The 24,603-nt window shown below is 40.1% G+C and overlaps 1 protein-coding gene across 1 annotated transcript in view; it reads left to right on the top strand.

Moving 5' to 3' along the window:
- Positions 1 to 245: 245 nt before the first annotated feature.
- BARD1 (BRCA1 associated RING domain 1) overlaps positions 246 to 24,603 on the top strand; it is a gene marked incomplete at both ends in the record, with an annotated part of 76,514 nt that continues 52,156 nt past the window's right edge. The window contains 4 exons of the mRNA XM_080669390.1: positions 246 to 388; positions 10,262 to 10,318; positions 13,017 to 13,165; positions 19,061 to 20,001. Coding sequence (XP_080525516.1) covers positions 246 to 388; positions 10,262 to 10,318; positions 13,017 to 13,165; positions 19,061 to 20,001 — 1,290 coding nt within the window. The remainder of the gene's footprint in view (positions 389 to 10,261; positions 10,319 to 13,016; positions 13,166 to 19,060; positions 20,002 to 24,603) is intronic.

Below are 24,603 nucleotides of genomic sequence, written 5' to 3'. Positions count from 1 at the left end.
CCCCTTCCGCACATAGACCCCGCCCACAGAACCTTCGGCGCGCATTCGCGGCCCCGCCCCCTGGTCCCGCGCGCGGGGATTTTGGCGGGTTTCACTGCCTGCCCCGCCCCCCCAGGCGTCCTGCCGCCCCAGACCCGGGAATCGCTGGGGCAGGGGTCGGCTCGCAGGCCAGCGGCGTCCGAATCGGTGTCCGGGTCCTCCCCGCCCCTCGGTCTCCGAGGAGCCTTTTACTGGAAGGCGGGGCGATGCCAGGGAACCGGGACCTGAGGGTCCGCTCCGGGAACCAGCCGCGTCCCGCGCCCGCCATGGAGCCGGCGGCTGGCGGCGCCTGGGCCCACAGCCGCGCTGCGCTCAACCGGCTGGAGACGCTGCTGCGCTGCTCGCGCTGGTAAAGATGATCGCTCGCGGGGCCGGGGGGGTGCCGCGGGGCCACGGCGGGGGCGAGGGTCGCCCAGTCTCGGGGGCGGGGGATCTTTTCCAACCTCCGGTGTCCTCCTTCCACGCCGATCCCGCAGCTGGCGGAGTTAGTACCTGCCCAGAGATCTGGTGTGAGTCATCCCCTCCCTGGCCCCATTCACATTTCTGGGTGGCTTTCTAGCTTTTTTTTCTCCCCCCCCCCCCCCCCCCGCAGCAAATCCAACTCAGGTGGTAGCTCTGGAACTTTAGCGGGCAGGAGAGTCGCCTGAAGGTGTGGTTAAAATGAATGCGGATCCTGGCCCCGCTTCCAGAGTTTGAATCTGTGGGGCACTTTTTGTGGGGCCCTTAAGGCAGGGGCACTTTTTGTGGGGCCCTTAAGGCAGGGACACTTTTTGTGGGGCCCTGGATCCTTGTGACAAGCTAATTCCAGAATCCTACCCAAGTTTGAAGCAGCTGTCACTCTTTGCTGAGCTGGTCTCTGACCTTTTCTCCATAGCAACTTTTTTGGGGGGAAGGAGAGCGTGTGGGAGGTTTCTTGGGTTTGGTCAAGGAAACGGGATTGGGGTTTCCTCTTTAGAGATGCTACTTTGTGTTTGTGTGTGTGTTTCTTTTTTATTTTAAGTATATTTTTATTGATTTCAGAGAGGAAGGGGGAGGGAGAGAGAGATAGAAACATCAATGATGAGAGAAAATCATTGATCTGCTGCCACCTGCACGCCCCCTCCTGGGGATGGAGCCCGCAACCCCCCCGCATGTGACCTGACCTAGATTGCTTATTTTCCTTCATGTTGTTACACCTTGTGAGTCCGCTGAGTCTAAAGTTTTCATCCCATCTAAAGACGTCATTTTTATGACTTGTACTCCTTGCTTCTTTTCTATTAGCTCTTCCTAGTATAGAAACCAAGATGGCTTATACAACCCAAGAAAGGCTTGTCTCACTTTTCCTTTCTTCTCAAGCATTTATTGAGCTCCTGTTCTGTGCACGGTTTAGGATTTCTGCATCACTCTCACTCTGTCAGGTTTTCTCTTTTTGTTGTTGTCCCGGCCATATTTCCTTTTTGGACTGTTTTAATTTTTTTCGCCTCTGATTTCCAACTTGCAGAACTTAGTTACACATAAAGTATAAAGGACTTCCACATAAAGGAAGCAGCTCTTCCTTTAAAAATGAAAAGGACTTGTCACAAGTTTTGCACTTAAATGTTGTTCACAAAAAATTTAAAACTTAAAAAGTGGCACTTTTGCTAGAATGAATGCCTGAAGACATTCTGAGTGCGTTCTGTGTGCTTTCTCATAGCACAGAGGCCATCCGAGAATCAGATTTAGAACTAGCTCTGCTAGTTGCTATGATAGGAGCAGTTGTAGACATGCCCGAATAGTCAGTTCAAGGAAAGTTAGATGTTCAGAAGGGACGTTTCTGTGTGGAAGGCACTGGGGCAGCCACATAGGGCTTCACTCGGACTGCACAGTCATGCTGCCTGATTTCAGGTTCCAGCTTTGACACTATTGAATTGCCCAAGTCATTCAACCTTCCTGTGCCTCAGTTTCTCCATCTAAGTGATGATAGTGCTCATTAATAATAATTTAAAAAATTACTGAGCACCTACAAAGTGTCAGACACTGTTCTAGGCATTTGGGATTCATTAATGAACAAAGTGAGGAAAAGAACTCCAACCCTTGTGAACGTAAAATTCTATGGGAGTGAAGAGCCTAAATGAAATTACACATGTAAAGAAAGTGCCAAGTGTGGTAGTTCTCATAGAGTATGTGATAATAGGTGTCTTATAAAAATATAAAAAAGCATAGTCTGCTTGCTGAATGGTTTGGGAGAAAGAAACAAAATAGGTGATTTATATGAATAATCTCTAGGTTGTCCCGAAATTTAATAAAGCCAGTTTCATTTTTTTCAAAAATATATTTTTATTGATTTTTTAGAGAGAGGAAGGGAGAGGTATAGAGAGTTAGAAACATTGATTAGCTGCTTCCTGCACACCGCCTACTGGGGATGTGCCTGCATCCAAGGTACATGCCCTTGACTGGAATCGAACCTGGGACCCTTCAGTCCGCAGGGCGATGCTCTACGCACTGAGCCAAACCGGTTAGGGCGCCAGTTTCATTTTTTTATCCCTTAGCAAATACTTTTCCAGTTTCTAACTGAGCACACAATTAAGAGCCGCATCACGGAGACATCAAGTAGCGAGGTCTGGACTTTTAGTACAAACTCCTCCTTGACTGGAGAATGATGTTGAACTCCAGTGATTAAAAAAAAAAAAAGTAACGTGAACCACTGATAGATTGTTAACTAAATCTCAACTGTTTCTTTGTGTGTTTTAACATAGGGCTCTGCAAACTTTTTCTGTAAAGGTCAAACAGTAAATACGCTAGGCCAGTGGTGGGCAAACTCATTAGTCAACAGAGCCAAATATCAACAGTACAACGGTTGAAATTTCTTTTGAGAGCCAAATTTTTTAAACTTCTTCTAACGCCACTTCTTCAAAATAGACTCGCCCAGGCCGTGGTATTTTGTGGAAGAGCCACACTCAAGGGGCCAAAGAGCCACATGTGGCTCGCGAGCCGCAGTTTGCCGACCACAGTGGTAGGCTTTGTTGGCCACAGTCTCATTATTTTTGTGCTTTTACAACTCTGAACCTAAAAAGCAACATTTGTAGCTCAAGAGCTATACAAAAACAGCCTTCTGACTTGATTTGGCACGTAGGCAATGGTTTGCCAAGCTCGGTTTAACAAGTAAAATGTCTTAAGTTTAAAAATCCCTTTTTGGTGTAAAATTTTATATCACACGGGTTTAGTATTAAGAAATGATTTTGCATTCCTCTCCTGGTGTCTGCATGTTTGGCACTGCCTGTCGTGAAGATGGCCAGGTGCTCCTCACCCATAGTGGGGCAAAACCTTCTTTTCACCTCTGCCTTTGCCTGGTAGCTGCCTGGCATCATTGCTTGAAAGGAGCAACTCAGGATGGTCTGCTTCTTGTTTTTGCTACCTACCATTCAAAGCGATGTCATGTTATTGGAAATTGCGTGTCGGTACGTATGTCCTTTTACAGAGTGTCAAAGCTCTACCCAGAGGGCTAGTGATTGCCCCATTACCCTCACATTCAGCGTGCAGCTGAATCTATTTTGCAGCAAGCATTACTTTCGGGTGGGGACAGATTGGCTACATTATAGGACATCCTTTTCTTGACCTTTAGCAAAAGTATGGCTGCAAGGTGAACTGATGAAATTGTTCAAGTGGCCAGATGTGACGTTTGTGTTAGGTCCAAGCCTCACAAACAGATAGAAGCTATTTAAAGATTTGGAAATATGACATAGGAAGACCATATCATTTGAGAGGCTGGCAGAAAGCATAGTAATAATGTGTTCCTAAAGAAAGCAGGAAATGATCATAGGTGCCGCAATGTGAAGCCCAGGTATCAGATGATACCATTTTGTGAGTTAAAACAATTAGATACCTCGACATTTTATTGGTGGGGGGGGAGCGTTGGTGTCCAAGAAAATTGTAACTTGAGTTCTAGCACCTTTTAAATCAACTTTTAGGAAACAAGTCAAAAAGTAATTTTGCAGTTTTCAGAATAGGCGATTTTATTTTTCTGAATTATCTCTTGTCATCTAACAGGCAATCAGGTGTTTTTTTTAAAAAATATATTTTATTGATTTTTTACAGAGAGGAAGGGATAGGGATAGAGAGTTAGAAACATTGATCAGCTGCCTCCTGCACACCTCCTACTGGGGTTGTGCCCACAACCAAGGTACATGCCCTTGACCGGAATCAAATCTGAGACCTTTTAGTCCACAGGCCGACGCTCTATCCACTGAGCCAAACCGGTTATGGCCAGGCGATCAGGTTATGAGACAGTATGCTCAGTGGTTAAGAGCATGGATTTTGGACCCTGGCTTCAAATCCTTACTCAGTGATTTTGGGCCAATTCATCTTTGTGTGCTTCATTTTTTTCATTGTAAAATGAATTAGTAGTAGTTTGTACTGTATAAGGTTGTGGGAATTAAATGAGTTAATATTTATGAGCTACTTAGAACAGTGCCAGTTAGGTTCTAAGTGCTACATGAGTGTTTGTAAAGTACAGGATAGATTTCCTGACTCCAGCAGTCAGCTCTTGCCTTTCTGGGGGAGTTTCCAATATTCAGAGGCATTCACAAAGGCCAGTGACTCTTAATTGAGATGAGTGCTCCTTTTGGTTGGCTCTGGCGTTGGTTATTCATTAGGGCAACAAGCAACCCCTGAGGCACTGTGTTGGTGGTGATATGGTGAGACATTTTCTACCCTTAAGGAGCATATGCTTAATTCTAAAGGATGAAATGTGTACACATGCAGGGTAAATTATGATAATTATGATGAAGGCCAAGGGGATGCTGAGAAGAGTACTTGGATGGAGCCAGTAGAGGAAAGCCCATGAAGCTTTTGAACGAGGCCTTGGGTAGATTTTATAAATGGAGCCAGGTGGGGGATCATTAGCAAATAATATGCTACAAATTATTGTAGAATAAAGGTAGAGTGAGTCAGGTTGGCAGAGAATTAAGGCAGGGTCAAATCATAGAGTGATTAGTAGCCTAACAGACTATTCAGTTGGTTCAGATGGAGGCATACCTGGCTTTATTGTGCTTCACAGATTTTTTTTTTTTTACAAATTAAAGGGAAGAACCCCCCCACCAGCAAAAGCTTAGGACTTGATTTATTGCGACACTCGGTTTATTGCAGTGGTCTGGAACTAAACCTACAATATCTCTGAGATATGCTTACAGTTACCTACTTCCAAGAAGAGCAATTCGTGTAGCTTTCCTGAGACTAGTGTCCTCATCGATAAAATGAGGAAAGTGGACCAATTGGTATTTCAGGCTCCCTCCAGTTTGCAGATTCCATAATTATTAGTGTCCATTGAATGCTATTTTAAACTTTTTATTGAAGTTTAACATACATACAGAAACGGGCACATATCATGGGTGTTCAGTATGTATCATACAGCCCTCCATATTGTGGATTTTATTTACTTATGTTGTATTTTAATTCTTTGATTGATGTCTGTCTTCAGTTATACTACACATTTCATAAGGACAGGTTCAGATTTGCAGCCACAGTGCTAGACACATAGTTTCTTAGTGTTTGTTAAATTAATGCATGAAAGCTTTGAGATTGGAAATACTAGAAGGACCTGGTTAATTCACTTGACTCATCATGAATGCTCCCCTAAATTCCTGGGGTTAATTACTCTTAGTAAACACGAATAAGGGCAGGGCAGGTATAGAAGGTACAGGTCTTTCCCCCTGGGATTGCGAGCTAGAACCACAACATGAACAGTCCTGTTACAGTCCTACACATACCTGGTGTTATATAGGGCTGTGACGACCAGACACTCCGAGCACCCTTTAATACGGTCCCCCATAGCATAGACTCTCTATTCCAATAATGACAGGCTGTTGTTGTTCCTTGTGATGAAGCCCCGCGGATTGTCTTACAAATGAAGTTATTGGTCAGCAGATCTGAAGCTCAGAGGAGAGCTTTTAGGCTGGAAGTACAGATCTGCATAGAGATGGCAATTGAAGGCATTCTTTTGGAAGTGAGCAGGGAAGAGAGTATAAAGATGATTGCCTAGGGCTGAGCCTCGAAACTCAACATTTGAACATCAGGTGGTAGGGGTGAAGACCAGCAGTTACTTAGCTACTGCTTTGCTTTGGAGAAAAGGGAATTGAAGAGAGAATAACCAAAATTATTTGAATTGGGTACATATAATCTCTGTGGCTTGTCTGTCTCATCTCACATGGTAGGTTCTATTATAATTAGTCATTAATAATAGAATTCTATTGTCCATTTGACTTTTGGGATATTTGACTCTGATTTATTCAGTAGTTATTGACACTAAACAATTAGATATGATTTCTTATTTTTCCCATGCGATTTGCTTGAATGTGGCATATAAAATAATGATGACAAAATATGATGCTTCCATGCCATTATCTATATTTCTTACTTGTTAACAGATTTGTTTATTCTTGTAAAGATGAATACTGCAAATTGTTTAATTGGCTTGGAGGCCTATGCATTTTGGTGTTAAATATGTTGTTCCACATTTAGAAATACCTTGCAGATTTTCTAAAATGTAAGAGTACTGTGGTAGCTATCTTGTCTAATATTAAATAGCAGTTGATATATTATGGAAGCTTTGGGAGCCATTCAGTTAAGAAATAGGTCTGCCTGATAATCTCAACTGAATTTACTACCTTTTTTTTTCTTTGCAAAGAAAATTTTATATCAATAGGACCTTTTTTTTAAAAAAAAATAGTTGGTTCTTACTAGTTAGTTCTCCTCTGAGTTATGATCCCCTGACGGCACCGATCTTCTAGATTTTTTCTTTCTAATATATATATGTATATTAAACAGAAAATAGGGGAAGGACCAAATAGATTTGTTACTATGCATTCATTTTTGTGTAGAGTCTTCCATTTGGTTCTTTCACTAAGGATTTATTGAAATCCTGTTCATATAGCACCATGTTGGTAGGTAATAGTGTGCTGGGGAAGCTCAGAAAAAAATTAAAGTCAAGATCTCTTGTCTGTAGGGCTACAATCTGTTTTGAAACAAACAAGAAAAATGAACAAACAAAAATCAGAATCAGGCAGATAAAACACAAAATATTTTGTTTTCAACTAGATACCATCTCTCTGGAACGTCGGAACTTTTTGTAATTCTCATAAGTCATATATATAGTAACTTGGCTTATAAAACTACCCAGCTTGATTCTAAGTGCCTTAGGAAAGAGTGTAACACATTCAACTTTGTGCCCACAAGGAGAAAATCCTGAGATGTCTTAAGTTAAATTACAACAGGTCCGAGAGTAGAAGGGAGAGACAAAAAGGGGTTCATCAGTTATCTGCAGTGCAAAACCGACAAAAGGCTGCTCACACTCCTTGGTGTATGTTGGAATCATCTAATTAATTTCCAGGTGGCTATATCCAAGATTATCCAAAAAGAGACTAGCTAGGACTCTGCTGGCCTATCCCAGAACTAGCCCTACTTCACCTTCTCACGTCTTCAGCTAAAGTAAATTCTTTCTCTTGCCTACTTAATGTATAAAAATACTTGTAATACTCTAGCCGGTGGACATATCTGTCTGCATGCCCTAAGACCTGTCTTTCTGCTTTTTTGCTAGCAATGGCCTAATAAACCCTTTCTTTTAAAAAGCCTTTTCAGCTGTGGAAGTTAAGATTTTTGTTTACGTGTGCTTTACATTTCTGGTGCCGGGTACAGATTTAGCATAAGTGATGGCATGGAAACTAATACTCAGGAATTCTTGGGCCGCTTTGTTTAGTGACATTTTTATCATCCTGGGCAGTATTTGGGTAACACAGAGGGCCTGAATAGTTTTGGGGGCGGAGGATGGGTATTCTAGGTAGGGGAGAACAGTCTGAGCAGTTATGGGCTTGGAGTTGGACACAGGTTATTTGAGAAATGTTACAGAGACTGGCCTCAGGAGAGCACAGAGTTTTTGGTGAGCAGAGATAGAAAAGGTTGTGCTGGGGACCAGAGTTTTGCCACCCTTAAATCTGTCCTTTGGGATATTGATTCAAGACTGGTTATTAAGAAACAAAGGACTCAGGAATTGCATACTTCCCCTTGGAGGTCCTAGACCCCTATCCCTTTCTTCTTTGTCCAAAATGGCACATAAACCTCAGCTGCTCAATGTCTTTTTTCCCGGATCTTATGTCAGTGGCACCGCTGCATGTACATCTGTAATAAACTTGGGACATCTTCTCCTGTAAATCTGTCTCATGTTAGTTTGATTATTAGCTAGAAGAGCTTAGAAGGGGGAGAAATATTATTTCTTGTGCCAGGATTAAGGCCACTGCCCAGAGGTTTTGTTCTGTGTTAAAGTGTAGACCAGTCCAGCATCTGGCTAGTTTAGCTTGTGTTCCCAGCCGCAGTCCTTTGCGTACAGGGTCCACATGTCCCTGGGTCATGTGGCTGTTTAAGGCCACATGGCCAGCAAGTGCAGGTCAAGCAAGGAGCAAGTGAGGGTAAGGGAGAAGCAGAAAGCAAGGGAGAGGAAACTCTTTGGGGATTTTTAACCTTCCAAGATTTTGCTCTCTTGCAGTGTGGCTTCACCCATCTAGACAATGGTCTTTTTCCCAAGCTGGATTGACACACAAGCACCTCTCCTTTGTCACACCGACTTCTCGGTGCATGTATGGGTCTCCCTCTTGGTGTAATTCCTTCCCCCAGTGATCTGCAGGGAATGGACTGGGGATTCCCTGGGGAGCATGGAGTTGTGGCTTCCTGGTGAAGCTGCCCAGATGACCCTGCTTACAGTGTCTGGCCTCCCCTTTGTTCTCTTTCTATTATTAATATTAATAAACTAGCTAATTATGACAATAATATATAGGTAAAGGGTTCACAGTCATCTTAGAAAGGAAATTTAAGGTTAGAAACAGAAGAATGAAGGCATCAAGTCAAATATTGTCAGAGAAAGCTATGGACTGTGGACTGCATCCTGGGGGTAGGCTTACATTCATAGATAGGAGAAGCAGCAGGTTGAGAAGTGCTGAAATAGGCAGGTAAATAAAAAAAATAAAGCTCAATGGAAGGAAAGCTTTCAGGAAAGAGGGTGATGTAAATGTTATTTCACAGAGAGGTCACAGAGAATGAGGACCAAAAATGCTTTGGAGAGCAGTTTCAGCAGTGGGAAGTTTGAGCTAGCAAGGTAAGGAGATGGATTAAGCTGGATAGAGCCCTTTAAAGCACTTGGGAAGGGGAGAGCTGGTCAAAAAGTAGAGTGGGAGGCACGATCTAAAGAAAGCATTTTTTTTTTCTTTTTTTTAGGTTGAAGGAGAGATGATCTGTGCATGTTTGTATGCAATGGGAGAAGGTGATGATGATGATGAGAATAGAATACTTTAGGAGCCAGAGAAAATGCGGGATCTAGGGACTAATATGGTAGCACATGTTAAGAAGGAAAATGACTGAAGGAGATATTTTCATCGGTGTGTGGAAGGGGAGGGTATGCTTATGGGTGAAGAGGTAGGAATGAGTAGGTGGTGAAAAGCTCACAGCATTTGGCTGCAGTAAGGTTAATGGGATTGAGGAGCATGGGTATTATTTGTTTACTCACATCTAATACATCATTTTGATAGCGGCACAAAGATAAAGAAGCTACCACATACATTTATAGAGATATATTTGTATGTCATTCTGTCTTTTTATGATGGTTACTCATAGCCTGAGAGTTGGCGAGGAAGCAGTGGATTGTGGGGCCTATCTGGCATTATAAATTTGTATGCCTGAGTGTCTAAGAGTGTTTAGAGATGCCTGAACAAAGTTACTCCTTTCTTTGACTTCCCAGTATATGTTATAAAAAAAGTTATAATTTGTACTGAATTTGGTAGTTGTTATTTGAATTCAGCAGGTATCCTATACAATAAAACCCTAATATGCAAATCGACCAAATGGGAGAACAACCGGTCGCTATGAGGTGCACTGACCACCAGGGGGCAGATGCTGAACACAGGAGCTGCCCCTGAGGCATTGCTAAGGAGCAGCAAGCCGGGGAGCGGGCCTAAGCCAGCAGTTGGACATCCCCCAAGGAGTCCCAGAATGTGAGAGGGTGCAGGCCAGGCTGAGGGGACCCCCTGTCCCCCAAAGTGCACAAATGTCATGCACCGGGCCTCTGATTAAAAATATTTAATCAGGATGACCACATCCTTAACATCTTCTGATTTGAGAAAAGAAAGAAATATAATAGTGTTGGGCCTTGGATTTATGAAATGTTGGGTATAAATTGTTTATTTATAAGTGACTAAGTCTTGATTGTTTTCCTTTCTTCAAACAGCACTAATATTCTGAGGGATCCTGTGTGTTTAGGAAGATGTGAGCACATATTCTGTAGGTAAGTAGTTATGGCTTGATATATTATATATTGTATATATCAGATATATAATTAATGCATACCTATGTAGCAACTATACTTTTTACAAGTAATAGTCATGTATTCATATTGATAATAATATTTTTTATCCCACCTTATACTGCAAGGTAAATTCTATATTATCTCATTTTGACCCTTACAAATATCTTAATTTACAAGAAAGAAATCAAAGCTCTAAGAGGATTACTTGATCAAAGTTAATAAAGTTTAATAAGCAGCTTTGCTAAATTTTGGGGAAAATTAATATCTATTATATAATTCAACTATGTCTTCTTTTTTTCTTCCAGTTAGTTTTGAATCTAGACTTTCCAAACTATTAAAGTCTAGTTCTTATAGTAATTGTGTTAGTTTCCTAGCGCTGCCATAACAAAGCACCAAAACTGGGTGGCTTAGAACAATAGAAATGTATTGTCTCTCCCTTCTGGAGGCCAGAAGTCCAAGAGCGAGGTGTCAGTAGGGTTGGTTCTTCGGAGGGCTGTGAGGGAGACTCTGTCACACCCTTCTTTCCTGTATTCTGGTGGAGAAACTTCAGCATCTGGCAGTCCTTGGCATTCCTTGGCTTGTGGATACATCACTGTGGTCTTAGCTTTCATGTTTACATGGTGGGCATGTTTGTCTCTTGTGTCCAAATCTCTCCTTTTTGTAAGTATACCTGTCATTGTATTAGGGCTCACCCTAGTGATCTCATCTTAACATGATTATCTGCAAAGACCCTATTTTCAAATAAGATCACATTCACATATACTGGAGGTAAAACTTTTTGGGGGACACAATTCAAGCTGTAATAGTTACTGTGAAATTATATCCATGTTATAATATGAAAGCCCTGGCTTATACAATACTGGATTTTCATCTCATCCTGTTTCTTATTCAGAAGAAATCACTTTAAGGACTAAATGTCTTTGTTTATATAGCCTCCTTTGAATCAATCTTTTAATTATTTCAAGTTATGACTATGGAACTATCTGGTCTAAGAAAACTGCAATGTGAAGTTTAAGCACATAGGAAAATAATTTGCTTTGTGACTTCAGTGGGCTGGGGATGTGTGGGAAGCAGCTGTGCCGGGGGTCCCGATTTTGTTGCTAGAAACATGGATCTGTTATGTGGGGTGTTTCTGGCAGGAGATGGGGTAGGAAGTAGTACCTATCACCTACCTAATATCTCCATTTGGAGGATGAAAGGGATTTCAAATTTGGTATTTTCAGAGCAGATCTGTAGACCATCATCCCCTTCAACCTGTTCCTGCCTTGGTGAACTTCATAGGAATAAGTGACACTACTGACTGCAAAGTTGCTTAAGGCAGAAACCATAAGTCATACCTGATTGCTCTTTTTCTTCCTTGTACCACATCATTAAGTTCTGTCAGTTTCATCTCAAAATGTGCTCTGAATCTTGAATTTTTTCACTTTTTTCTGTATTTACTACTGTTTACACTTTAGTCCAAGCCATCATCGTATTATTTCTCCACAAAGTTCATAAGTGGTCCCTTCCCCCACTTTCCTCATGCTTGTCAGTGCGCTTAAAGTGTAAACCACATCCATACTGCTACCTGCCTTAAATCTTTCAGTGGCTTCCGGTTACACTCAGAATGAAACCCAAACTTTGCACTAAGGTCTACAGACCATGGATGGGACCTAGTTTCTGCTCCCTTCTTGGACCACACTTCCCTTTGGCTTACCGAGTTACAGCCACCTCCTCTCAGTTCATGAAGCATCAATCTCACTCCTGGCCCAGGACTTTTGCACATGCTAGTTCTTTCACCTGGAACATATTTTTGCCAAATATGTGTGAGGTAACTTCATCAGTTACACTTCAGCTCAAATGTCACCTCTTCCAAAAGGCCTCCCATGATCCTATTATGAAACGATGCCCACTCCCTGTTTCTACTCTAGCAAGCAGATTTAATTTGTTTCACTGTGCATAATAGATTAGTGACAAACTGCTGAAACATAACAGACTCCATGAAATTATGTGTAAAGTGCATATATGCATGTGTGAGTGTGTGAGTGTGTGTGTGTATAAGAGAGAAGTAGAGAGCCACACGTACATTTAATTGGATTCTAAAGGGGTCTGTGACATAAAATGGCCAATGAAAGATTAAGAGAGGCATGAGAACATCTTAAAAGAAAATGTCATCTTTAAGTGACATAAACATAGGAAAGAAACAATTCAGAACAGTTTTGGTTCATTTGGATTCTATGGTGCCCAGAATTAGGGTAGCTGTTCCATTCTTTGCAGATTTGGAGTTGTGTAAGTGCTGATCAATGCCACAAATACCATGCACTTTTAAAAGAAGGTTTTGATACACAGACAATAGAGTGGTGAAGGCCTCGGAGTAATGGGTGCGGAGTGGAGGGGTCAATGGGAAAAAAACAAAAACAAAACAAAGGGGACATCTGTAATACTTACCACAATAAAGATAAATTAAAAAAAATAAAAATAGCAAATAAATAAAAGATGGTTTTGATATATCCCACCGACTTTTAACCAGTATACTGCAAGAATTTTAAAACATGCAATACCTGACTTTTAGTTAGGGGCACTGACCACTTTTCCCTTAGATTGTCAAATTAAAAAATTCAAACAGCCATTATTTATTGGAATTCAGATTCTGCTGAGTGCGTTGATAATTACATATATTTTTAAAATTCTTTTTCAGTAACTGTGTAAGTGACTGCCTTGGAACCGAATGTCCAGTGTGTAATACTCCAGCCTGGATACAAGATGTGAAGATAAACAGGCAGTTGGACAGCATGATCCAGCTTTGTAGTAAGCTTCGGAATTTGCTGCATGAGAATGAGCTTTCAGGTGAGCACTGGCACTGTCTCCCTTATTTAGGTCACCGATGAACTGTTGATCACATGAAGTGTGTAAAAGAGCTATCAGGAACTCTGAATGGTGTGTTTCAGATTTTCAGATTTATAGTGTTTGGAATTATTTTGAGTGACAGATACCTTGGAGGTAATTAAGTCTCACTCCTTTTTTATAGATGAGAAACCAAGGGCCACAGAGGTTAAATGATCTTGTCTAAAGTTACACATGTAGTTAGTACCAAAAGCAGGAGGAACAGTCCATTTCTTCTGATTGTCAGTCCAGACTTTCTTTTACTACTTCCACTGCCTGCTTTTTCAGTTATAATCATGTCTGTGTAATATGTGTAGAGTAGTGATTTTATCCTTAAATGCACTTAAATACACTTTTACAAGTTAGAATACAACCTCCTTCCATGGATCACATTTCTAGACTGAATTAATTAAATGAGCACATTTTTGAAGAGCAAAAATCTAATATTCCCTTTTTTTTCTATGTAAATGGGGGTTAATGTTTTTCAAATTGTTCTTAGACTCTGTGTATTAACTATGTATCTTCCCATTGTGCTTTCTGCTGAGAACTAATTAGCTGTGGAAAGAAAGTAGTGTTTTGAATCTTCTTAGATATGGGAATTGTCTTTTTATTGACCAGATCACTTCCTTTTAGCGTGTGTTCCTTTATAGGAGAACCTATTCTTGGCTGGCAGAATGCCACGATTGATAATGCACATATGAAAGGGCTGGATTTCTCTTTTAAAATCTTTTGATCTTCATTTTCCTACATGATGTGTCACTGTCAACTATTAATGGTGAAGTGATTTGGCAAAATAAATAAATGAGGCAAATACTGAGTCTTATTGACTAGGTCCATATTTTTAAGAATTAAAATCATAGTTAACTACAAAAAGTTTTCTTCATCTAGTTATCTGATTATTACTCTATTCTTTTATGATAAAATGTACTATAGTGATAACATTTTACTGACTTGGAGATGTAATTATACACATACACATTTTTAAAAGTACTTACCTTTTTGAAAAAAATGCTGTGTTATAAATCTCTTGAGCACAATGAGGAAAAGTTTTATTATTAAATTCGTCTGTATTCTTTTCCTTCTTATTCAGACAGTATTAATAGTGTTTATTTTCTGATTAGAGAGATTAGTGTTGATCTGGTACCCCCCTCCCCAACATTGATTAAAGCAGGAGTCCTTAATCAAGAGTCTGTGCATCTTTGGCAGTGATGGGGGTGGAGGGGAAGGATTAGTGAGCCTCTTGAGTTAATTATACAATGTGAAAAATGTTACTGTCTCTGTGAAAGTGGTTTTCATGAGATTCTTAAAGATGTGTGGTCTGTTAGGAATATTGGCCAAGATGGAAGTTTGGGGTGCTGCTGCGAGATTTGTGTCTGTCATGATGATTTGATTTGATTCTTCTCCAGTTGCTGTGTAGTGATTATTAGTGCTCCTATAGTGATACTAGCTTGCTGGGGCTGCCATAAGGAAGGAGCACACCGCACATGGGCCCGGGGGTTTGAAAGGACAGGAAGTCCTTATCTCCCAGGTCTGCAGGCTAGTCCAAAATCAAGATGTAGGTAAGATTGGTTCCTTCAGGGTCTGTGAGGGTAGGATGAGTTCCAGGCCTTTCTCCTTGGTTTGCAGATGGTGGTCTTCATATTCACATGTTGTTCTCGAAGTTTGGGTCAGATTTCCCCTTTTAAAAAGGACACCAGTCATACTGCATTCAAGTCCCACCCTGAGCATTATCGCTAATTACATGTGTAATGATCCTGTTTCCAAATAAGGTCACATCTGGAGGTGCTGTGGGTCGGATTTCTTTATATGAATTTTAGGAGGGACACAATTTAACCCATAACAGCTATGTGACATTTTTAATGGTGACAGAGTAACCCTTGAGGAGTGGTAAATTATGGAGCCTGGCATACCATGGGTGCAAAGAAAAGTAAGATAGAGGACTTCTCCAGAAATTTTACCTTGATTAGTGATGTTTGAATTATCAGTATGGTTTTCATCTTTTGTGGACCGTGATTGTGAAATGGCTTCATATTTCATCATTTAAAAAGATATTTAGGAAAATTATTGAGTTTAGAAACAAGTTTTTGTGTGGGATCTGAGGCCATTCAGAATGCCATCTTTCTCATCTGAGAGTAGAGGTGGAACTTGGGGAAAAAATTAGGGTGATTAGTTTTCTGAAGGCCATTTTGTGTTTGTTTTAATATATAATGAATAATTACTTCAGTCCTTACCAGACTTTAGTAGTGCTAGCTTTTACATTACTTACTTTATGATGAATTGAAATTTCATAGTTTGCGTAATATATAAGCAGAATTTTAGGAGCTAAGGTTATCTTTAATCCCTTTATTCTGTAGATAAGGAAATTAAGGACCTAGGTTAAGCCGGACAGTCAGATTGTAAGTTTCTTGCTGTTTGTTTTGTCCTTTAGCACATTGCTTTTGTTAGAAGTATAGGTGTTCATTAAGTTTGTTGAATTGGGTTGGAGAAAAATTGGCAGTGTTAAGACTTCACTCATATCCCAGACACTAAACTTAATCAAAACAAAACAATTTTAAAACAAATTCTTAGGTTGTGCTTTCAACAATTCAATTTATAGTCCTAACATTCTTCTTTGCTAGTTTTATAGAAGATGATAAATATAAATTCTATCTGAAATATAAATGCTATCTGAAATATACATTTCTAATCCAGTTCTCATTTCCATGATGAAGCTTTTTCTACTTATTGTAAATTAAATTGTCATCAACCTTTCCTATCGATGTCCCTTAAAACAAACTAGGCTTGAAAGGGCAATTGAGAGTGTTTATTTATAGTTTACCTATTCAATATATTTTATGTAGTACCTTTATGTTAGTTTAGCTAGCAAGTGCTTAAAGTGGTGGAAGGTGAGTGAGGTGAGTAGGTAGAGATAAATAATAGTTGGGTCAAATAATGAGGATATTGGAAATGATCTCCTCATAAAATAAGGGTATTAGATTAAATAATTCCTAAGGTCTAGCTCCAAAATCATATGGATAACTGGTCTAATGTTGAAGGTGAATTAGGTGGAATGGTTGGACTTCTTCCACATTTTCTCTATTTTTTTTAACCTGTGGTTCACAATTTATCTTCCAAATGAACCTTGTTATTTGCACTTACTATAAAATATATAATCACTGTAATTAAGGTGGATAATTAGGAAGAACCTGTCAAGTCAGGGACATAGTATATGGTATACACTGGAGATAAAGCAGCCTGATTTACAGTAATACTCTCTAAAATCAGCTTCTAAATAGTTGAATAAATTTTTCTCGGTTCAGTGTATTTTAAAGCGAAGAGACTGTCATAAATTTTTCTGACAAGCATTTATGGATAATTTTATCTTATTCTTTATAACATAATCTGCTTTCTACTAATGGAGTTAGGTTTAAAAATTTTTATTTTCTCTTGGCCCTGTCATATTAAATCAGACCTTGCAGGTGCTGGTCAGGTTCTGTGAAATATATGTTGGTGTTGGTGACATTAAAAAAAATTGTGATTATGCTTTCATAGGATCACAACTTTATTTTCTGGTTTCAGGAGAGAGGGTGGTCTCTCTGTGGCGAATTACATAGTGTTTCATATATGCTGTGACTTATAATAGATAAAGATGAGCATTTGAATAGCTGTGTTTTTATTTTTTAGGTAGAACTGAATACTTCTTAACTTACAAAATAATCATTCTTCATTGAAGGCGTTAATGTTGGACAGATGGTAGCAAAGTACTTTCCTTTGATTTTTAATAAGGGGCTAGTTTGTCAACGAGATTTCTCAACTTCTGTTGCGAAACCCACAATAGGATCATTTGAAAGGCACACAGTGTTCATCATTATAATCCTTTGATGTAGATTAATGATAGCTGAATCACATTTGCTAATTGCTTGCCTTTTCTATAGTTTATTATTAAATTTTAAGAATAAACTTGGCTGAGCAGCTCCTTGGCCACATGTGCATCTCTGTTCCTGGATAGTTAGGAGTACTCAGAAATGTTTAAATTCAGAGAATAGAATTCTTTTAAATGCCATCATTATGAGGTTTACTATGTAGAGGAAGGACTATGTGTTTTTCTTCATGAAATGAATATAATAATTTTTTATGCTTAGAAGCATTAACCCATATGAACTGTTGCAGCTGTCAATAGTGTGGTTGATGTTCTAGGAGTGGTGAGGGTTTTGCTTTTTATCGTTTTAACTGTTATATGCTGTGTAAAGCCCAGAATTTACAACGTACATGTTGTGGTCCTTGCTTAGGTAGGACAAGATACACAATTAAAATAATTCTGAGTAAATGTAGTACTACTGGATGACTAGTGAAATAGTGTGTCTATAAATTACATGAATATATGCTGTTTTCACTTATTGCTTTATAAGATAAGAAATACGTATACCTGAGTGAAATTTGTTGTCTTTTTAGATTTAGAATTTTTTAGTCAATTGGGTATGTTGCTACTACTTACAAGCCTTAATTTTTTATTAAATGTCTAATTCTACAGTAAGTTTTATAAGCATTGAGACTTCAGGATTTGACTTTTTAGTTGAAAATGTCATTATCTATGTTTAAAATAAATTTTAAAAAATTAAATACAAGATCTTACAGACTACCAGTGGATTAACCTCTATTTAGTCTTTGTAATCATGAGTCTTTCTTAAAAACTAATCCTGGTAACATTTCCTTTTGACCTTTCCTCTAGACGTGAGATTGTATCAGACGTGACTTAGTTTGAAATCTACTTATCACTGCAGAGGAAAGACCTTGTTGAATTTAGAAATTCAGTCTCTTTGTGAATGGATGTTTCATTCTTCTGTTTTGATTTCCAAGGTCCTGTTCTAATAACCCTTGGTGGACCAGGTGCTGTTCAGCTGGGTCCTAGCTGCTAGGACATTATAAGGATGTCAGAGGGTCTGCCCTTACTCACATACACATTCTTGCTTCAGCTGGGTTTATCAGTTAGTCTTTCCAGTGTAGTTCTGCCATTTTTCCACCAGGAGGAAGGGATGCTTCTTTGGAGTGGGGTAGAGTTTGATAGAACTCCTTTGCTAGGCAGGGATCATATCTCTGTAATTTCTACTGAGATATACACTATTTGTTTTTCATAATCCACCTTTTTTCTTTCTTTTTTATAAACTTGTTTTTGGCAGATCTGATTGTAAAGATAGTAGTTTTATACTCAAGAAACAGGTAAAAAATAGAAGAATTAATTTTGAATTAGATTTTAGTTTACTAATTTTATAATGTATTATTAATTTTGAACTGATAAACTAGTAAGTGTTCTGTGTGAAGAAAAAATGTCTAAAAGGAATTAAAATATTTCATAATTTCCTTTTTCTCGCTAATATTTTAAGACATGAGAAAGTTGTAAAGAAATCAAGAATAAGCACACTTGACAACTTTATGTAACACCTTAGTAATATGACATGTTTATTTCCTATACAGTGGATGTTACCAGTTCTTAGTAGTAAGTTATCATTGGCTTTCCTCTCTTTAGATTATTTATTTATTAAATATATCAATTATATATTTAATATATGGCTCTTATAACCACCAGCATACTGTATGCACTACTTATTTATTCATATTTTCTGGTCATCCCCAGTGGAATATAAGTTCCCTGTTTTCTTCTCCAGTCCCTAGAACACTGTCAGGACTAACGTAGGATTCTGTGAACATTTGTTTGAATGTCCAAATATCTCTGCTTACGGAGTTCATAGTCTAGGACAGGAGAAAGGGGTACATAAATTAAAGGTGATACACTTTAGGAAAACCATAAACAATATTCTGTGGGAGCTCAAGCTGAGAGAGATTAAGTTCATGTGACAGATTTCTTTTCTTTTTTTCTATCAGATTTAAAAGAAGAAACATCTAGGAAAAGTTTATTTAATCATGCAGAAAGTAAGAAGAATTCAATAAAAATGTGGTTTAGTCCTCGAAGTAAGAAGGTCAGATATGTTGTAAGTAAAGTTTCAGTACAAACTCAGCCTCAAGTGATAAATGATGAAAATGCTCAGCAGGCCTCGACGTATGAATATGTTTCTATGAGTCCTCCAGTAGACTCTTCTGCGAGGGCTAAAAAGGCTTCTACAAGGTCTGGAAAAAAACAGAAAAAGAAAACTTTAACTAAAATCAACCAAGTGTGGAATTTAGAGGCAGACAAAAAAGATGGTCAACTTAACTCCAAAGAGAAATTTAAGGAAAAGGTGGTATCTTTCTCTGTCCAACCATCTGCTAATGCTAGTCCTCAGAGAAATGGTGAAATAGACTTATTAGCAAGTGGCTCTGTGGCAGAAGATGAATGTTTTGGAAATTTAGCCGAAGTCTCTTTACCATTGGCTGAGCAAATAGAGTCTCCAGAAATTGAGAGCAGGAATGAAGTCATGATTCCTGAGAAGAATCTCTGTGAAAATGATCTTTCATCTAAGAATGGAAAACGTGGGCGTCACAGGAGACTTTCCAATCCCATTTCTAAGAGATGTAGAAGCAGCGTTCCAAGCACCAGGGAAAATTTTGATAAGCAAACAGGGCTCTCAGAAAACATCCCATTGCCTGGGTCTTCTTTGCAGCCTTCAAGCAAACTTAAAGTTGGAGACAGAGTAAGGAGGAAAACCAGAACGATATTAGATGAATCCATGAGCTCCTCACCAGGTACACCACCTTCTACACTGAATAGTACAAATTACGGGCGAATGCTGTCCAGCCCCTCAGCTATGAAACTGACACCCGGTAACCTTACGACTGTGAAAAGAAATCATAAGGGCGAGACTTTGCTCCATATTGCTTCAATTAAGGTACGAAACTTACTTTGAAATAACAATTTCAGAATGAGACCAAGTATAGAACAGTTTCTTTGGAGTTTGTGAAAAATGAGGAAAAATGACTAGAATGATTTAACTCCCACAGATGTGGTACTTAAAGGTTGAACCAGAGAAATAGACTTCCTAGGGACTAAAGCCCATCTCAGTTAGGTCCCCAGGCCTGAGGAACATGATCTTTAGGAAAAAGTCAATGTTTCAATATTTTAGCTTCTCTTTGGGCAGGTGCTTTTGTTTTTGTCTATTCCATAATAGTTTGTTCCATTTTCACCATTTTGTTTACCCATTCTTCTCATGCTTTATGAATAAAGGTAATTGCCAAGTTACTGGTGGCAACATGTCTTCCTAAGCAGTAGAGCTCGGGGCACTGTGAGAGGTGGCAAGCTCCTAGAGGGCACAGCTAGAATTTGGAAGGTTGAAAGATGTGATCTGTATGTTTCTCCAAAGATAGGAAATTCTACTGTGAGAGTGGCTCCCGTGGTTCTCCACAAAGGAGCTGTTCTGTGCCCTACTGCCAGCCATTCCTTTCAGTAGCCTGTTTGTTGAAGTTAATTCTCTTTATTTATTGCTTCAACACCTGGGGTGTGACAGTGTCTGTTTTGGAACCTGGCTGGTTTATGGAGCATGAGGTGGTTAATCTTTGAAATGGAAAATATGACATGGGAGAGCTTAACACTAAATTAAGATAGGTTTTAGGTTATTCCAATAAATTTTCTGGGAAATCCTTGGGTCCTTTGTATGGATAGAGAACTTTGGGAGATCTGGAAGGAACCCCTTCGTGAGGTTGGTGACATAAAACACCTGGGAAGAACATGGGGTAGATATTGAGTCCAGGGACCCCTGTATTTTTTGTGTGGAGAAAGGGAAAAGCACAAAAATGAGTCTTTTCCAATTGTTAGTGTTTTATTTTTTCCTAGCTTTATCTTCCTACTAGAGGCCCAGTGCATGAAATTCGTGCATGAGGGGGGTGTCCCTCAGCCCAGCCTACACCCTCTCCAATCTGGGACCCCTCGAGGGATGTCCAACTGCCCGTTTAAGCCTGATCTCGGTGGGATTGGGCCTAAACGGGCAGCCGGACATCCCTATCACAATCCAGGACTGCTGGCTCCCAACTGCTCACTTGCCTGCCTTCCTGATTGCCCCTATTGCCCTGATTGCTTCTGCCTGCCAGCCTGATAACCCCCTAACCACTCCCCTGCCAGCCTGATTGATGCCTAACTGCTCCCCTGCCAGCCTTTTTGCCCCTAACTGCCCTCCCCTGCAGGCCTGGTCACCCCTAACTGCCCTCCCCTGCAGGCCTGGTCACCCCTAACTGCCCTCCCCTGCAGCCCTGGTCACCCCTAACTGCCCTCCCCTGCAGGCCTGGTCCCCCCCCAACTGCTCTCCCCTGCAGGCCTGGGTCCCTCCCAACTGCCTTTCCCTGCCGGCTTGGTCACCCCTAACTGCCCTCCCCTGCAGGCTTGATTGCCCCCAACTGCCCTCCCTTGCTGGCCATCTTGTGGTGGCCATCTTGTGTCCTCATGGGGGAAGGATCTTTGACCACATGGGGGCAGCCATCTTGTGTGTTGGAGTGATGGTCAATCTGCATATTACTCTTTTATTAGATAGGATAGAGGCCTGGTGCATGGGTGGGGGCCAGCTGGTTTGCCCTGAAGGATGTCCCGGATCAGGGTGGGGGTTCCCTTGGGGCGTGGGGTGGTCTGGGCGAGGGGCCTGTGGTGGTTTGCAGGCCGGCCACGCCCCCTGGCAACCTAAGCAGAGGCCCTGGGATCTGGGGTTTATTTATCTTCTACAATTGAAACTTTGTAGCCTTGAGCGGAACCAAGCCTTCTGCTTGCTCCGTGGTGGCAGCTATTTCTGCTGGGATTTATGTATCTTCTATAATTGAAACTTTGTAGCCTTAAGCGAGGCCTGGGCCGGCCAGGGTGTCTGGAAAACTTGGCTTCCTCCATCACTGGGGGCAACCCTAGCCTCCTGCTCTTTCCAGCTCCGTGCTGCCGCCATTTCTGTTTGGATTTATGTATCTTCTGTCATTGAAACTTTGTAGCCTTGAGTGGAGGCCTAGGCAGGCAAGGGAAGGTGGAAAGCTTGGCTTCCTCCATTGCCAGGGAAACCCAAGCCTCCCTCCTGCTCTCTGTGGCCGTAGCCATCTTGGTTGGGTTTATTTGCATATTTGCTCCTGATTGGCTGGTGGGCGTGGCTTGTGGGTGTAGCAGAGTGATGGTTAATTTGCATATTACTTTTTTATTAGATAGGATATGTAATACAGGTTGGGAGGGAGAACCTGCAATATAACTACATACTCAGGATTACATATCCTTTGAACAATTTGAATTTTCAGAATTAGCTCTAGTTTGATTTGTGCAAAGCATAATTTTAAAAACCAGACTATTTTTTGTCTTCCTTGTTATATATAATGTATATACATATACACATAATACATATACACATAAAGCTATTATAAATCTTGACATAATATTATTAATGCTTCATAGACATAAGTAGCTAACATAATAATTATTTTTGTTCACTTTTCTGAATAGTACCTAAAAATGTGGCTACTTTAGTGTCTACATTTTGCTTTCTGGGAATTATTTTCAGACCACCAGGTCAGCATCCACCTATACTGGTAGATAGTTTTTCTTTTTCAAAATATATTTTTATTGATTTCAGAGATGAAGGGAGAGGGAGAGAGAGAGAGAAACATCAATGATGAGAGAGAATCATTGATCGGCTGCCTCTTGCACGTCCCACACTGGGGATCAAGCCCGCAACTGGGCATGTGCACTTGGCCGGAATTGAACCTGGGATCCTTCAGTCCGCAGGCCGACTTTCTATCCACTGAGCTAAACTGGCTAGGGTGATAATTTTTCTTTTTAACAAGAAGAATTATTTATCTTTATTAATGAGGATCTCTAGGACCTAGAATCTAGAGCATGGTTTGGTAAATGCTTTTTTAAAGGGCAGTTAGAGTAAATAATTTTAGCTTTGCATGTCAAATAGTTTCTATAACAACTATTTAACTCTGTCTTGGTAGTGCAAAAGCAGCCATAGACAATATGTAAGCCAATAAAACTTCACATGCACAAGCAGATAGGTATCTGGCCCACAGGCCATAGTATGCCAACCCTTGGCCTAGGCCCTGGGAAAAAGCCACAGTAGAATCTGCAGACAGGAAAACATGGTGGCATGAGCTGCCTTGTGAATTTTTTCCATTGAAGATTGTTTCACACTAGTTCTGTGAGATTGTCAGTTTACTGAGAGTCTTCCCAGCATTAGAGTTACCCATTTTGATTCTTTTGAACTTATCAAATATTGTTATTAGTTGGCAGGTTCTGATGCAGTACACTTGTGAAAAGCTAATTGATTTCTATTGTTTTTTTAAATCACTATTTAACAATAGTGTCTCTTTAAAAATGTTATTAAAATTAACTCCTACCCAGCTTGATTCTAATAGAACAAATACTTGAGAGAAACTTAGTGGATTTGTTTTGTGTGTGCATCTGTGTATTATTTTTAATTTTAGTTTTTTTACCCTAATTTTTTTCATTTGCAGCTGAAAATGAAATAATCTGTGTGCACTAGAAAACCAAATATTGCAATTCTGCTGTCTTAATTTGTGTTTTGTATCTACCTACTTGAGAAAAGGATTAGAGGAGGCTCCAAGTTAAAACTACTATAAAATGAACAAGACACAGAAAGGAGGAAAAGGCTTTCTGCTGCTGAATAATGAATATAGATTTGATGACCTTTCAGACAGTCAGAGCAAATAAGGGGAAGTACCAGGTTTTATGTGTCAAAAGATGCATTTCAGTCGTCGTCATTGTAGCTGTTATTTTTCCATAAAGTGTCTTGGTAGACTTGCATTTCCCATGTTTCCATTGCCCCTCAGGTTAGAAGAGCTGTGGTTGTGTGATGCATGCTTGGTGTATGCACTGAGGGCAGAGGACCCCTGGTAGTTTGAATGTTCTCGGCTGGCTAGCTTCCCTTGCTGCAGTGATGGCTTTACAGAATGATCTCTGAATTTGGTAACATTTTTAACAAAATTCTTTAATATCCTGCTCCAGACCTTCCTCTGGGCATCTCTGTTGACCATAACCTTTTTGTAGCTACCACCCTAGTGGAAGCTACTTGTCTTTTCTTGTTGCCCTGACCACTTGTGTTAGTTTCCTGTTGCTGTCACTGCAAATTCCTACAATTTTAGTGACTAAAAACAAGGCAGTTTTATTTTCTTAGGTCAGAAGTCTGGTGTGGCTCTCACCAGGCTAAAATCAACATGTCAGCTAAGTTACTCCAAGAGAGAACCCATTTCCTTGATTATTTGGGTTGTTTCAAGGAACTGCATGTTTCTTGTGGTTGTCAGACTGAGATCCTGTTTTCTTGCTGGCTGTGCAATAGAGGGTGGAGTCCTTGCATCACCTTTCTGACTTGGCCAGGAAGGCTCCCTTCCTTTAGACTTGCAGTGGTTCTCAACCTTTCTAATGCCACGACCCTTCAATACAGTTCCTCATGTTGTGGTGACCCCCAACCATAAAATTATTTTTGTTGCTACTTCATAACTGTAATTTTGCTACTGTT

This window comes from Plecotus auritus, assembly GCF_963455305.1.
Source record: "Plecotus auritus genome assembly, chromosome: 5".
NCBI classification, from domain to species: Eukaryota; Metazoa; Chordata; class Mammalia; order Chiroptera; family Vespertilionidae; genus Plecotus; species Plecotus auritus.
Note: the sequence above shows the minus strand (reverse complement) of the source record. Positions and strands in the feature narration are given on the sequence as shown.